The 17,687-nt window shown below is 36.5% G+C and overlaps 1 protein-coding gene across 1 annotated transcript in view; it reads left to right on the plus strand.

Moving 5' to 3' along the window:
- FMN2 (formin 2) overlaps positions 1–17,687 on the plus strand; it is a 153,722-nt gene that overhangs the window by 102,118 nt on the left and 33,917 nt on the right. The window contains exon 16 of the mRNA XM_088524283.1: positions 5,314–5,406. Coding sequence (XP_088380409.1) covers positions 5,314–5,406 — 93 coding nt within the window. The remainder of the gene's footprint in view (positions 1–5,313; positions 5,407–17,687) is intronic.

The following is a 17,687-nucleotide window of genomic DNA, read 5'->3' on the forward strand; positions in this document are numbered from 1 at the left end:
TGAAAATTGAATTTGGACTCACATCCATGTGGGACTAGGTATAGTGGATAGAGAAGGAATAGCAGGATGGTCCTTTTCTTGTTCACCTGGGTAACTATTAACTGTTTAAATTCTGACCAAAAGAGAAAAGAAAAATCCTCTTGCCTCAGTAAATACTATCACTAAAAGCTAGGAAGAGGCACCAACCCTGGAAGCTGTACTTTGGGGGTGAGATTTCTCCCTTCTCCTTGCCTCCTCACCATGGATGGTAGATGAAATGATGTCCATCTGAAGAGGTTTTCCACAAACCTTGTATTTCTATGAATGTCTGACTGAATTTATATTCTGATGTGTTTGAAGAGAAAAGGGCAGGGAGCTGGATCTCAATCCAGGAGAGAGAAGAGAGAGAACTAAAATGGCGAAAATAATCATAATATAGTTTGAGAGTTTGGATTCACATCCTCTTTAGTAACTTACTATCTTAAGATACTTTGAAGTGTCTGTCAGTAATTTTGATGTATATCAGAATGAAGATTTTCACAAATAAGAGTTAAATATTTTATGTGAAAATATTATCTGCGGTATGATGTGGAGATCTATATTCTGTTGATGCTTTCATTTTTTTTTTAATGATAAAATGCCAAATTTCTCAAGGTAAACAGTAACAAAATGATACAGAAACAAATTTGGGATTTAGTCAATTCTATAGTTACCTCCAGAGTCACCTTCATAGGAGCAGTTCTTGTCCTAACCAAATTAAGTCTTTGGCTACTCATCAGCTGTACATCTACAAGTTTCAGCTGTTTTTTCAGCTGTCATCGAAAGGGTTAATTGCTGCAGCTATGCTGTATGCAGGCTCCTAAACCTAAACCAGATGTAAACTAAAGCCAGGCTTTCAGTCAATCTGTGAGTCATATTTTACTGTCCTTAAAACTCCAAACAAGGAGCTGTCTATGGACGCCCTTGAAGACTCAGCAATTCTTAGTACAAGTCTTTACAATTCCAAAAAAATAAATAAAAGAAAATTAAGAGCTCTTTCTGTACTTGTGGCTGAGTTCATCAGAGTTTGCCTTTTGATGAGGCCAGTTTTGTTCCCTGTTGGTAAAGCCTAAGTTTCTTTTCAAGTCACAGGTTGTAGCTGTAGGGAATACTGAAAGCACTGAGGAAGTTGTGAAAACAGTGGCCTGTTTTGCAGGCAAGTTGAACATCCCCTCTAGGAGTCTAAATGCTCAGAACTCCTGAAAATTAGGGACATAATTTAAAAACTTCTTTTAAAATCTCTAAAGACATAGTCCTTTAGTTGTCAATGTAACACATGCCCCTAAGTATCTTAAAACAGTCTTGAAAGTCCTCCCAAATTCTATAGGACTTTTATAGATAAGTATGTGGTTTTATATGTGGTTAACCAGAACACCCGAATGGTCTTCAGTTAATTATCCCTCCCAGGATAGCTCAGAGTTCTGTTTGCTTTCTTATTGTTGCTTTTGGGTGTGACATGGTGCTTGTATGTTTTTGGGGTGTTGAAACAAAAATCATATTGCCCATTATTATTCTGAACAGAGACAATGATTTTAAGCCTAAGGCACAGCTGATCATCTGTTCACATGAAATGATGTGAAACTATTTTTGAGGCATTAGATACATCTGGAATGGGATCTTTTCTTTTAAAACTTTTAGACTGGTTTTGAATAATAAAGATTTTTATATTGATTTGCATATAAGGAGCATCAGAAAGGTTTGTGTATGTATAGTCAAAAAGCTACAAGTTTGGATTGTTCAAGATTGGGAGCTTCTCTCACAAGGATGCCTTGGTATTGCTTCTCAGGAGCATCACGTACAGTCCTCTGGAGCACATGGTGTTAGAGACTAGACTATTTTTTTGGAGAATATATGTATCTTAAAGTGTCTGTTTTGGAACAGGCTGCCCAGGGAGGCTGTAGAGTCTTCTTTGGAGATCTTCAAAAGCCGCCCGTGTGCCACCCTGTGCCATGTGCTCTACGTGTTCCTGTTTGAGCAGGGGATTTGGACTAGATGATCTCCAGATCTTCCAACCTCAGCCATTCTGTGATTGTGTGTGACTGCTGATCATTTCTACTGTTGTGGTAGTGCCCATATATTGTTAACAATAGAGAGGGTTGGTGCCTTTGATATAGAGGGAGAAGAACGTGTCCCTCCCACCCCTTGCTTAGGACTTGATGTCTTTGAAAAATATAAGGTCAGTGCATGTGGATTGGGTAGTGGGGCTACAGGGACTTGAGATATTCACCCTGCAAAGCCTTGTGCAGAAGTTACTTCTCTTCTTGATTTCTGTTTTGGCAATGTCAGGCTGTGCAATAAGATTTTAAACAGTGGGTTTTGTTAGTGTCTTTATGGCTCTCACCTGTGGATTCTTGAACACCTTTCAATTCTTTTATTATATGAGAATTTAAAACCAGCTTAAAATAAGTTGAGCTGCCTTACGTGGGTTACTTTGCCTAAGTTTTTCTTGTGCATTTCCCAGTGTGCGAGAATAACAGATCCTGAGAACAGAGATGTGATAGCAGAGGATGTTTTGAGTCTGTAACTTGATGGAAATCAGAAAAGACATTGAGTTTTTGTTTCAGACAAAACTTTTGAAAGTTCCTCATATCAGGCCCCCTTTGCCAAACCTAGTCCTTTGATATCTGGGATGTTTAGCTGGGCTGTTATATGTAGATAAATGAATTGGATTATGGAACTGAGGAAAAAAATAATCAAGTATAGACAATTAGTTTGGCATTCTCATACACTTTAATAGCGTGTTTTACCTCTACATCACTCAAGCTATTAAGCTATTAAGTATACATTTGAAATAGATGCTTATTCCTTGTTTTGTTTTGTTTTGTTTTTCTTTTTCCTTCACTTGGATAGAAATACTAGTAACTATCTAGTGTTCCTTTGTGTTCCTTCCATATGAAAAGCACTTGGCTTTCTTCAGTTACAGGGAGGAATAACAATATCTCATCCAAATGGAGGGAATTCAGACACAGTGAAAAATAATAATTAAAAAAAAAATCACCAATAAGTGTCATATCTACCAAGTTGGACAAGGAGTCCATGATTAGCTCATTGCTCTGCAGAACTGGGAAATTAGGAATTGATTATAAGCCTGTTAATTCTTTAACGAAGAAAGCATCCAAGAACTAGTCTGTATTAAGCATGAGCTTTATCAAAACTGGCAGATTATAGTACTAATAGCAGTGTGGTAACAACAACTTTTAAAAGTTGGATGTTACATATGATACCTCACTTTCTATGCAGAAAGCAAAAAGGAATATTCTGTGCTTTCTTTTGGTTTTTAAATGAATTATGGGTCATGTGCAACCCAGGAACAGGATGAGTTAAGTTTTGTTGAAGTAAGACCATTTGCCTGAAGTTTCGTTCAGATCAATTGAATTGAACCATATGCTCCCTCTGTAAATTCCTGATACAGTAGGTGAACATTAGCTATTCTGATACTCACTGTAAACACAAGGCTACTCCCAGCCCCCTGGGAAATCTAACATTTTGCACAGATGCATATTATAAGGAAAATAATCATTTGTAGTTCTTTACCCTGTATGTCAGTGAAGGTACTGATATTTATTTGTGTGTGTATAGACATATATATATATATAAGGGATATATAAAAGGGCAGACATGAGCTTTAAATGTAATTCTCATAAATTGCTTATTGAAGTTATTTTTTTTTAGGCTCCATTTCTTGGTAGATTGGTAGCTGCGTAGGAACAAAATATACCATGACCATCCCATTCACTCCTGCTGCTGCTCAGTACTTCTTAGTTCTGTATAATTTGTAGAATATCCTGAAAATGGATGTGTGAGTTTATTTTCATCCTCTATATAAGTGTTTTAACAAAGAATCTCATCAGTACTTGGAATGGATCTGAACTCTTCTGAGCACCAGCAATTTTAGTCTTTCCTTGGGTGGGGGGGAAAAGAAGATCAGAAGGAACAAAGATATCATTAACCATGATAACCATTTCCTCTTCACCCACATGCACACGTAAACCATGGGAGAATTTCCAATATGTGAACGGGTGAAGAAGGAAAGATTAGTCATTTAATTACAACAGTATTACCAGTGTTCCCCTTTTCCATGGGAAAGTGAATATAAAAGTTGGCATATCTGCGTTTCTTTACAGACTCTGAAAAGGGGCAGTTGCAAGCTTTTGACACGGGGGCAGGCCAAGATCCTTGGTTGGGCATATATCCTTGTAAGATCTATACTTCCTTTGAATTAGCTAAGATATCAGGAGCTGATCAAAAACAGACTGCAATTCTCATTTGTAGATATTTGGGTTGATGCCATTGTAGACATCTCTTACCTTTATATTTAAAGGAGATCATTATAATACATTCTTCTAGCTAAATATCTACATTATTTTTGTATGCCTAACTATTCTTCTGCATGTAAACATAGAGAAAAAAAATATTCACCTGAAACAAATCCTTGATAGTAAATGAGGATAATGCATTTTTGTATGTGTACGATTTTATTGGAATTTTTGAGGCAGAGTCGAGCAGGATTCATTTGTATTGAAAGGTGATGGGAATTTATGACAGTCTGGAGAGATCTGCACTGTAAAGAGCTTAGCAGTCTCCCAGAGTAGTGTCATGTCTTCTGTTGCCCCAAACTGAGTAAGTTTGGGTAGTTGGTGGGGGCATGATCGTATCAACTTGTCTTTGAGTAGTCTGTGTCAAGACTACTTCAGGCTCCAGCTTCTTTGCCCTAGATGCCAGAACAGTAAGAACCAGTCTGTCCAAGGTCTGTCATGGAGTTCAGGCTATGCTAACTACTATATTATTGTACTTTAAACATGTTGCACAATTACCCTTAAATGATGCAACATGCTTCAGCACATCTCGTAAATGTTTTACTGACAAAACTAAGATCCTTCCTGCTCTTTGGTGCATATTTTGCACCTGAATTTCTTTTTTTCTGGACTCAGGTAGCCTCACCTGAGTCCAGGTGCATCACCGTGGCCAGTGATCTGAGTTTATAATTTTCTTCACAAAACTTTCATACTCTTAAAATGGTCTTTCTCCTTCAAAACAGTCATTTTTTTGTTTACTTCCAGTAATGGTCATTTAACCTAAAATTTACTATTGCCATCTTCTCTTTATATTGTAGTCAAAAACATTTGACTTTGGACATAATCGCTTCTGAATATATTATTATAGTGTTTATCCTTGAAATTTTACGTTTGAAGCCTATATTCTAGCTATGTCATTGAAGAAGCACTCATTCAAATACAGGATGCATAACTATACTATAATGTGTCATTCTAAACTAATCTATTACTTCAATTTCAGCATGCGAGACAGAAGCAGCAAAAGTTTATCAGCTATCACTAGAAGAGCACCTCCAGCCTTTCAAAGACAGCATGGAGCAATTCATTAGTCAAGGTAAGTAATGAATTGTCATTTAACCTCTTCATGACATTTCAAAGGAAAGCTATAGGAACAATGTTTATACTTTGTGAGAAAGGGATTGTTTATTTTGGTGTCATAGAAAGATGTGGATTAGTTTAATCAGATGCCACACAGTTCTAAAAGATTTGCAGGATGACTCCATTGGACTGTAGGTGACTCATTCTCTTCTGTGTGACAGCAAAGACAAATGCTATTGGCTTGAGTGTGTGATCTTCTGATAAGTTCAACATTCCAGTAGAAAACAATTTTACAACCTTTGTTCCTTGAAAAATTATTGAAGCTGGATCTGTTTCATTAACTTCTTTCCAAAGTGATAATTCTTTTGTATGTTCCAGAAACATGGTGTATGTGTAACAAAACTAGTTGCAGGTTTTCCAGATATAAGGCAAATCCATATGAAATACTTGGATGTGATTAGTGGAAAATACTACAAGAGAAAATGTATTAGGAGTGTCCATGATTAACTGGCATCTTGAGTGCTAGAAGAAAAGCACATTAACAGTGAAGAGATTATGCTTGAGAGAGACTCTTTTTCTTTATTTTTTTTTCTTTTACTTTTTTTGAGTGCATAGCTTTAATGGCTGACTAGCAGAATAAGAGGTATATTGGAGCATCTTTTAAATACTGCTCTGAGTATATACTCTATCAACCAATTGATTTTCTTCTAGTAGAATTTGGAGTTCAAAATATGAGGGTGACAATGGCCTGCTGAGTATACTATTTACTTTTAACTTTCTTGGCCACATTGCCACGCTTTCTACTTTGATACTGCATTTTATAATGGAAGATAGATTTGTTGTCTCCTGTCAGGTAAGTTGTGTGAAAAGTCAGTTTTCTCTGCTTATTCAACATGATTCTGATTAATTCTTTAGTCTAGACCTTTGTTTACAGAAATTATTGTTGACTGACTGCCTGTTGTTTGAGAGGTCAGGTACATTTATCTTTTCTTGGTTTGTTTTTTCTTGGTATTCAAGATGAGCATCTAACTGAACAGTTTAAAAATAGAATATGCATGTTCTAATATAAACTGATCCACACTATGGACTGATATCAGTCAATAAATTCAATTAGCAATTTGTATGTGTGACTATTGCAAAACCACTGCTTGGAATGATAAAATGCTAATTGATGTTTCCCAAGACAAAAGACAGTTCCCAAAGTTCAGCAAGCAGGATGCTGTTTCCTGCACTGTATGAGGCAGATGAATTAGTGGCATGGTGAAGTATGTAGCTAGTATTTTACATTTGTATTATTATTGATATATATGAACAAAAGACAAGCAAATCACTTGTAAGTCTCATGCAAGTTGCTAACGGTGTACTACAAATCATGCCATTGCACATTAACAATTAATAACAGTAGCAAATCAAATAGGGGGATTTTATTATCTTTTACATTTTTCATATATCTGTTAGGTTTCTTTTAGAAAATTTTAACAGTCTTCAAACTTTCTGACTCTGTATTTTAGCCTGCTTACAGGTTTTAACTATGAATTCCAGAGGGTATTTACAGAGGATAAGCAATAGTAATCTGTTCTATTTTTGCAAGGATGTGTGATTTCCTCCCTTGCTTCTATGTCTGTATTTTGGGAAAGTATGAAAAAAAGATAAACAGATTCATCTCACCCAAAGTGCTAGACTATGTTCCCATCTTAGCAGTGGATATTGTCAGGTCACTGACAAAAAAGAAACCCATAATGTAAGTTGTTATTGTCATATTTTAATAGAAATTATTGGAATTGAGAATTGTGACCAACAATTGTGAATAAACAATTTCTATATTTACTTAAAGCTTCAAGGACTATTTTTCAGAATTCATTGCAATATAAGAAACACAAAGGTTAGCACATAGGAAAAAAGAATCCCTGGTAAAGTTCCAAAAATAAAGTAATTTTAAATACCTTTCATTATGAAATCCTTTGTTTTTACTTCGTGGGATTGAATTCAGACTTGAAAGAGGCCATGTTTAAAGCAGGATTTCTCTTTCCTGTTCAGTGTTTGACAGGCTTTTGATCTAGATATTTTTTCTAAGGGCTTTTGTTGTTTATGTAGACATAATCGATGAGTCTTTTCAGCTAGACTGCACACATGATCATTTAGAAAAACAGAAGGACAATTCTTGGCACCTTTTGGGGATTGGTGTTTATATAACATATGCTCTGGGCAAAGAAAAATCAAGCTTTAAGTTTTTATCTTTCCAAGTTCCAGTTTCTCTAAAGTCAGAAAAAGTTTTAGCTTACAATTCAGATAAAAAGCATTTTTCATAGGGTTGAATAATTTGGCATGTTTATATGATGCTTTTTTAGAGTAGATAACTTGTGTGCATAATGGGACCCAAAAGTTCAAAGTTGCTAGTTATTTACAACATATTCGCTTGTACTTGTTGCTAGCAGCTAAAATGGAAAATGGTTTTCCCATAGGCAAAAAATTTGGACATCACATTAAATATCACTGGCAAGTAGTTAGAAAGACACCGCTTTATAAGAATAGTTACTGTCTGGCACTGTTATGTAACTTTGGATTAAGTTATTGTTACTAGTCTAGATGATTGTTACTAATAAAAATTTGTTCTTTTTTATGTTAACATACTTATTAGGTTCATCAGAGATGCAAAAGGCCATACATTAGAGATTTTTTAGCTGAAGATGAATAAGGAGAAGTGAGGAATGTGTTCAGGATCCTAACGTTTTTAAATGAAAGTGCTAGTGATAGATGTGTGTGTGTGTGTGTATATTTGCGGCAGTCCAGCTCTTACCTTGCCTAGTGAAACGGATCAGCATATTCATTAAAATGATTCATCAAATAATGAAAGGGTCCTGGTCCCTTTTCTGATGGACTTCAGAGTCTTTTTAAATTTGATCACTCTACTTAACAGAAGATAAACTATCTGTGGTATATTCCTTATATCAGAGGCTGTTTGCAAGCATGCTCCAGCCTATGCATTGTGGAGGGCCTGTGCACCATGGGACCTCCACAGCAACCCTCTGTTCTCCCCTGTTTTCTCCCCTTCTTTTTGCGGGGACCACATGTTCAAACCATCTGTCAAAAATTATGTAACACGTGTTGTTACCTTTACTAAAAAGTTAATCATTTGTGCTGAAACTCTCTATAGCTGCAGGGGATTTTGTTGTTGTTTTTTAGATTAAGCTACTTCCAAAGGGAGCTTGTGGGAAAATTTGTCAAAGTGCATAAGAGTTTTTAAAGGCATGTTGTTTTGTTTGCTACATATTTCTAACCATCTCCTTGAAGGTTTCCAGTATTTGAGTGATATGAAACATAAGCCTGACATTTAGTAGATATATGGTCCTGTTCCAAAGAAAAGCTTTTTTGGCCAAATTACCAGTATCTGAAAAGTACTGTTTGCACAGGCTCAATATAGGGTATACCATCAGTGAAGCTTTGTGTCAGTAAGTTGCTCCATACAAGCTCCCATAGTCTGAAAAAGATAAATTACAGTGGAAAATCCTATTTGAGAATTCTGTCCCTGAAGATTAGAGGAGTGGAAGCTATAGGGATGCCAAAACTGTGCAATCACATCCACTAGCTCAGAGAGCTGAGCCTATTGCTGCTTGGTGGTGAAAAGCAGCCTTTGGGTGCTGGCTGGTGGGACACGGGCTACTTATTTGCCTGATGAGGCAGGGAACTCCTGATAAGAGGCAGCTGCTGTCACCTCTTAGAAAAGTAGCTCTGGTTTGGCACCTGGGTATGGGCAGTGTGTTTGAATCGCAACTTTTTCGCTTAGATCCTAAAAACTGTGTTGATGTCACAGACCTGAAAGCTGAGGAAGTCATCTGATATCATATTCAGAAGCCAACCCAATAATATTTATTTTAGAATTCAGGAAAGAAAAAAAAAAAGCCATTATAATTTGGATTATTTAATTTAAGAATTTCTTTCTGGATTAGTAAAGCACTAGAATGGACTGCTTATAAATGAAGTAAATAATTTTCAGTTGTTTAGCTAGTTCATCAAAAAATATAATAATTCGTATATGCTCATAAGTTAGAGTGAGCAAGGTCATCATTTGATCTTAACTCTCTTCTAGTTTTCTTTTTAAAAAATTCCCTAATTCTACTTGTCAGGAATGCCAGCCACAGGCTTCAGTTAGCTGTACCTAGGAATAAAAACTGCTCTTCAGACCAAAATTCTAGCCACATCCTTGTAGCCCTGCAAAATAAAGATGCTAAACTTGTCCTCTGAGGCGAGCTGTCTGTAACAGTCACTCTCTTTGCCAGGAACAGCATTCAGGAATCCAGTTTCCAAACCTTCAGTAAATGGGCATATAAATCACAAAGTGTGTTGTATTTATCTCTGTGGTTGCAACCAGATAGTTGGCCATGACGTGCTCTTTTAGGCCAAGCAGCAAAAGGTTGTGCATCAACAGATGATGGATTGTGAATGAGACTAAAGCATCAGGCTGAATCTTGGATGGCTGAGTTCAGTCCCTGGCTCCAGGAGTAGTGCAGATGATTGCCAAATGAATGTTGCTAGGGCAGTCTTAATTTTGGTGTTGTCTAAGTCCAGAATGATTGATTTTGCAGATTCCACATTTGTTAAATGTTGCTTTTATGATTTGATTAATAGAGAACATAACATTACATTCTATTTTTTAAAAAAATCTATTACTAAATATATTACTAGGAATATATTCTAAGAGAGATTTTTGCTTTCCTTAATGGTCTGGCTACTTTTTTTGTTTAAAATGTTTAAGTATTGGTGGAGGTTAATTATGTGGAGATATTCATTTTAAATATTTCTATTAACAAAATATATTTGTTAGATTTCAAAAAATCAAGGTTTGTCATTTTAAAAGAGATTGTTGGAGGAATATGAAGAAGGAACAGCATAGAAACACGAGAACAAAAAAAGAACAGAGGAATTTACACTAAAGCAAATAAATTCTGTAAATGTTCCCATTTTTGTGTTAGAATTCTTTTCATTGGATTATTGAAAGAGCTTTTAAAAGTTGCTCTTTGAGTGCTGAAAGGGTTGGTTTTTTTTTTTAATCTCACAGTGACATATAAATAGTTTAATGTCACGATTGTATAAACTTGCCCTTACCTCCATTGTTAGCACCTCCACTATTGTGCTTTATTCCATAATAATCCTAATTCATGTTGTTTTGTACTTGCAACCCTAAACAGGCTTCAATGAATTAGTCTCACCTGTCTCTTAGACAAAGCCAAGACATGAAAGGTTGAACTTTTAGACTGGGCATGGCAGCTATCTCTGATCCCACTTAAGCATTTGTATGCGCATCCACGTACATGTTTATAGGTTGTCCAGTGTGGACAGCACAGATGTAGTAGAGTAAAAAAATGTGTATTGGCTTTAATTGGGAAAAGGGCAGTGCTGTGAGCCTCAGACTAACAGGAAACTGACACAGATCATCTACCCTCCAAAATTCAAGCATTACTAGAAGTTAATGAGAGCCTTGTGGATAGGAAAAAAAGATTAATGTATGTTTTTCAGCCTTTCTCCAGCAACATCTAAGATCTTCTTAGATAACTTTGATTTTGTCATTTAGTTCTTGGGATGTGGAAGGAAAAAGGGAGACAGCAGAGTTTAAGCAAGACTACTGACCTTCAGCATTGGCGCTAGTCAGCATGGCACAGCACATTCTCGAGCACTGCAGGATGCAGGCTTACAGCTGGACAGTCTTCCTTTTAGATCAGGCCTGAAAAATCTTGTGGTGCCTTCACTGTTTGTAATAACATACATTCAGCCCTAGGTATGGTAACTAATAGTCTGCTTGCTACCTAGTTCTGACCTGAGACTACTTTGCTGGAGTTTTGAACAGCAAATGCAGATGGTAGCGTGGCTCCAGATTCAGTAATTACCTAGTGATTAACCGCTTACACTGCAGTTCACAGAATCGCAGAATGCTTGAGGTTGGAAGGGACCTCTAGAGATCATCTAGTCGAACCTCCTTGCTTCAGCAGGGACACCTGAAGCACATGGCACAGGGTGTCATCAAGGCAGGTTTGGAAGGTATCCAGAGAAGGAGACTCCACAACCTCTTTGGGCAGCCTGTTCCAGGACTCCGTCACCCCCCACAGTAAAGAAGTTCTTTCTCACATGGAGATGGAACTTCCAGTGTTTCAACTTGTACACATTTCCCCTTGTCCTGTCACTGGCTGCCACCAAGAAGAGTTTGGCCCCATCCTCCCTACATTCTCCCCTAAGTTACTTATACATATTGATCAGATTCCCTCTCAATCTTCTCTTCTCCAGACTAAACAGGCCCAGCTCACTTAGTTTTTCCTCATGCCATCATAAGATAAATGCTCGAGCTGAGTAGAGGGGTAGGATCACCTCCCTCGACCTGCTGGCAACACTCCTCCTAATGCAGGCCAGGATCCCACTGGCCTTCTTGCCACAAGAGCACATTGCTCCTTGACTCATGGCTGACTTGTCAAGCAGAACTCCCCAAATCCCTCTCCACAGAGCTGCTTTCCTGCAGATCAGCCCCTAATCTGTACTGATGCCTGGACTTATTCCTCCCCAAGTGCAGGACCCTGCACTTGTTCTTGCTGAACCTCATGAGGTTCCTCTCTGCCCAACTCCCCAGTCTATCCAGGTCCCTGTGAATGGCAGCACAGCCCTGTAGAGTGTTGGCCACTCCACCAGCTTTGGTAGCATCTGCAGGCTTGGTGAGGTGTGCTCTCTGCACTCATCCAAGTCGTTGATGTACAAGTTGAACAGCACTGGACCCAGTACTAATCCCTGCGGGATCCCCCTGGCCACAGGCCTCCTTACTCGTAGTCTGTGGCGATACCATATAATTTGAATTTTTCCTGTTGTGTGACATTGTAAAGTCACTGTGAAGTGCCATTGACTGGAATAAATACAGATGTGCATGTGTTTTATCTTACAGCTTTTGAAAAAATACACTGAAACAACATACTTAGAAAAATGCACAGTATATTAGATACTCCATCAGCAACTATCTTGAAGCCTAAGTGAAGTATTTAGTATTTTGTTTCATGTATGTATGAGAAAATGGGGGAGAGGGAGTGGAAGGTCTCTCTGCTCACAACTTTCTGTGATTTGTCGTAGAAAATCTGGAAGGACATGGGAATCCTGCTGGAATTCCCAGAAGAAATCCTTTCTTCCACTGCAAAACTTTCTTAGGATGCATAAACCAGATAATAATAACAAAACATCCAAATGTTCTTGGATCTTTCTTCAGCATAAATAGAAATTCTCAAAACTGTGGCAACATAGCTGTAATGACTCATTGTAAAGGCATTGTATCTGTCAAAAAAAATTCTGGCTTCACTTGAAAGTTACTGGAAAGCACATTCATAGATAATTATAAACAAATACTAGTTAACACTTTAAATAAAAAGGGAAAAAACAAACCAAAAATAAAATAAAATAGAAAAGAACATAGAGAAGCAGATGAAAGGATTTTTTTTTGTCTTCCATCTTAGGTTAGTCGGATGCATTCCTGTATTCAATTACCTGCAAAGATGTGATATTCCCTTGAGAGAGATCAGAAGGGATGGCAGTTTCGTGCATCTCCTTACTCATAGTCCTTTGGAAATGGTTCAGCAGAAATAACTTAAATTGCAACAGGGCTTGGGACCAGACAGTGACTACAGACAGTAACCACTGGGTCGAGATCATAACACAGGCCAATAACAAAATGTGGTGGCGGAACAAAAGTTCTTAGATTGGTGTTTGAATCTAGGATAGACCTTCTCTTCTTATGACAAGGTCTACTCAGAATCATTTCAGAATTTGAACCAAAGGGTATATCTTTTTTAAAAGTTTTACTCACCTAATATGATGGCGTGCACAGGCATGGATATTCCTTATTCATTGTTATCTTGATTTTTTTTTTTTTTGTTAAATTTCTGGTGTTAGTGAGTATTTAGTTTTAACATTTAATTTTAATGTCTTTTTCACAAAGCCACTGACTACCAGCACTGTCATCACTTAGACATTAATGATCAACTACTACTTCTTTACAATCTTACCAAGTTCTTTTTTAGGCATTTTCAATCATTAATGACTGCTTAGTTCTTCCCAGTGCCACTACATTCCCCACCATGTTAGAGTTTATAATGTTAAAAGTAAAACATGCAAGAGAAAAATCAACCAATTTAAAAAAAAAAAAAAAAAAAAAGAAAAGAAAACAAGCACATCAGCAAGAACCAAGAGGGGAAGAAAGAAGGATTTTAAAGACCCTTCTATTGATCCTCATGCCTTTGATAGTTATTTTTGATTTTTCTGACAATATTATGGTGTTAAATAGAAAGCTGATGTCCCAGTAAAATAGCTATAAGTATTAATTATTTTTTTCTTAGGGCATTTGAAAATCTCATCTAGCACCGAGATGAATGGAGCATTTTAAGATTGGGAGCTTTGGGAAAGTTTTTGTAGGTGTGAACATTAGATTGTTTGCGGTGGTGGTTTGTCCTCTGTTTTCTCTCTTTGCTTTCTTTCTGAGCTGGTTACAAACATGAGATACTTTGCAGAGGGTATACTTAAGGCCTCTGATGGCCATCTCAAGGTCTTGGTCAGCAGAGGGATGACTGTCCTACATTTCACATACTTAAGAAAATTTGTCCTTTAACTTTGGGTTTTATGGCCTTTTTGTTGGTTGGTTTTGGTTTTAAGTTGCTAACCCTACTCAGGGAGATGTTTGGTTTATTTTCACTAGCCTCAGCTAATATTCTCTTGACACCAGTGGGGAAAATGATAGGTTCTCTATAAAGATCATGGAAAAGATGTTTTAAAGAATTATAAATATATTTCTATTTTCAGTAAAAAGATTTCTAAGAATGCCACTGCTTTCAATAAAATATGTATAGCAAAAGGACAAAACAGTCTCAGATTAAAAAAGCTATCCGAAGTTTTTGATCTCCCAGTTAGTCTTAGGTCAAGTATTTCTTTGATTAAATTGTCTGAAAGTGCTGCATTTTCAAACAAGAAACATCGAGAATTGAGAAAATGAAGGCAAGAGAAGTTATATGCAACATCTGTATATTTAGGAAATAGTCTCTTTATATTAATGGAAATCACCCTTTAATGAAACTTAAAGTTGAAGGAATGATTTCGAATTTGGAGGAAAATACCATAAAAGTTTTGCTGGACAGAAATGAAAAATACTTGAAAAATGTTCTTAGTTCACAAAGTGGCTTGATTCCTCTGAAGAATTTAGTATGATATGTCTGAAGTACTGCTGTTGGGAAGTTGAGTTGGGACACTTCATGGTGACATAGTATTTGTTTTTGAATCCCTCTACATTTAATTTCATCTTAGGCTTCTTTAACAAAATAATAAAATAAAACTGCTTGCAAAGAAGTAAATTATACTGTCTGTCTAAGCACAGTAATTTCCTAGGATTGCTTTGTATGCTTCTCACGTTCAGTTACTGGAGATGCTGCAGATTTTCTTAAACGCTGATATGGTTTCAGTATGGCTATTCGTATGTGTGCCTTTGCAGAAGTTTATAGGTTATCTTTGCAGGATTGGAATCTAAAGGAATTGGCAAAGCAAACATAGAACAAAGTCATATGTCATTCTGGAATGCAGATATACATTGATAACAACAGAGCTTTTGTGAATTAAATTAATTAATTTAAATTAATGTGTTTGTAAGGCCTAATTTGAAAGATCGTCTTGAATTTCTTGGAGACAAGTTTTATGCCCCATTTATAAAGCATCAATCAGTAGATTTTATTTATTTTTTATTTTTTTTAAAAAAGACAATGAGATAGACATTTAAAAGTTTTGAGAGTAATTTTAATGGAATACATCTACCCTGTAGTTAGAAAACTGGCTGAGGAGCCTGGGATACAGTGCAATCTTAGTTCTTGGGAAAGAATAACATAGGGAGGAAGGAATGTACTTGAATTTTGACCAAATATATGAAGTATTTAGGAAGTATAGGCCTTACTCTAAAGAGAGACAAACGTTAATCGGGAGGTATCTTAATGGAAAAAGCAGGCAAACAGTGCAGCATCATTGCACAAGATATTAAGACCTTAAAACATTTCAAAAGAAGCATTGAAAAGGAAATTAGATAACTAACTTGGTGTACATAATAGATACTAGATTACAGCAGCAACTCTAGCTTGCTCCAACATGTCACTTTTACTCTAAAATACTCTTTGTGTAATATGGTGATGTTTTCTGAAATGCCCTGGAGTCATTTTTCAAATATATCCTTTTTCATATATTTTACAGGATATATATGCTTTCAGGATTATGAGAGCTGCATATAAAGCCCTACAAGATATTGAAAGTATGCTAGCAGAGATATAAAACTACGTTCTATTCTACTCCCTGCTGCATTGCATAAAATATAGGGGCTACTATTTCCTGGCATTGTATATTCTTTAATGCATTTGGAACAGTGTCTTTGGAGGCTGTTTAGTAAATTAGTGTCAATGATCAAGAAAAACTTTCCAAGCAGGAGATTGGAGAGAAGTTGATCAGTCAAGAAAATATGGAATATTTTCATTTGGAATATATGTTGACCCAAGAATAGAAACTGCTGTATCTGCTGTGAGCCTACAGACAATCACTGTTACGGTCACCTGAAGGGTTCTGCATCTATACAAGCAGATGCGGCTACTGGATCACTACAAGATCATTTTTAATCCATTTCAGATCAAAGTACTAAGATTTTCTGAACTAATCTTGCTTCCTGAGGATAGAGAACTTAGGGGTAGAGTCAGGGGCCCAACTGTGTTCAGGTACCTCACTACACCTGCAAATGACCAATTTTCCTGCCCTGGCTGTTGCCATAATTCTGCAGATTCAGCTAAGAATTTTCTCTAGTTTGCTTTACCTGTTGGAGGAGTTGTCTTCTCTAAAAAGAAATACAGTTTTCTCTCAGCACTCTTGTCTCCTCATGGGCGCCTTTCTAAATTTCATATTCAGGACTTAAGAAGAAGAAAGAATGCTCTTCAGGCATTCTTACATACTGTGATGAAACTCTTTAGAGGCAGAAATGAGAGTTAAGATACATTATATTGCATGAAATTGTAATTTCTAGTGCACTGTGAGACTCTTCAATTGAATTATCCTCATAATCCAAATATTCTTAAATATTTGGATTTTTTTGAAGCTCTATCTTTGCACTGGATTCTTAATTCTGATTTATATTTCCCTACTCCAACAGAAATATGGTTGAGGGCCACCAGAGGGAGATTAGTACAGAGTGAATATTGATAGTTCCGTATTGATATTTCTATGATCATATTGGTGCTCTTTTCTAGAAAATATAGCAATCTTATCTATGTTTATTTCATTGTATTCAGATGACAGTGATATTTTGTGCTTTTCGTAGAAAGATAATTCCTTCCCTTACTGGATAATTGCTAATGTCTGTCTTTGACTAGCCACTATGTACAATTTTGAGACTTTTACTGTAGTGCTAGTGCAAAAGTAGTCTTCTGAATACTTGCTTTAGATGCAGCTCCCCAAGAGCACTCTATTTCCTTCTCTTTCACCTGTCATCTTATTACAGTAGAATCATTTTAATGCTTTCACGTCCAGAAAAATGAGAAAATAAATGGATTGCAAGTCAGATTCTCACCTGAATAATAACTTTTTGATAATGTGCAAAAGGTTTAGAAGTGTCAGCGTATTTTTGGAACAGTCTAAAAGGGAATTCTCATTTAGAGTAAATTCTTGCCTGAAAAAACTATTGCTAACGCCAAGAGATGATTTGATACAGGATGAAATCTCTCTATGTGAACATACTAGCAGCCACACATGCATTTATTACTGTAAAAAAATGCTATTAGATGCATCTGCATCTTTCAGAGATTCTCAAGATTCTTTCTTCATGTAATATTTCCTTCTCTAGGAAATGATTAAAAGTAGAAATATTTGAAATATCTTTTTATTTCATCTCTGTACCATCAATAGTAACTTTCCTTTTTGAATTAGAATTGAAACAAAAGTTGCTCCCAAATGGAGCATTTTAGACCCTGCTTGGGGGAGCCAGGTGTAATTTTTTGTGCTTGTCCTCTTTTTAAAAATGGATCATGGAGTGTTTTCCCCATTGGTGTCTGGTAAACAATATTTGTAAGCATGTATAGAATGGTGCGGGAGAAAAGGAGGGAAAAAAAAATAGCCAGTTCATATACTGCTGCTATAACCCATCAGTTTTTGAAATGATAGAAATTATTTTGTCCTGCAAAAATGACAGTACACATACTAAAGGAATGTCCTAAACTAGAGCACACTATCTTCTATTTCCAAAAATTGTTTAGCTGCGAGTTAATTGGT

This window comes from Tinamus guttatus, unplaced genomic scaffold (assembly GCF_059628265.1).
Source record: "Tinamus guttatus ecotype Peru unplaced genomic scaffold, ASM5962826v1 Tinamus_guttatus_pri_ptg000208l, whole genome shotgun sequence".
NCBI classification, from domain to species: domain Eukaryota; kingdom Metazoa; phylum Chordata; class Aves; order Tinamiformes; family Tinamidae; genus Tinamus; species Tinamus guttatus.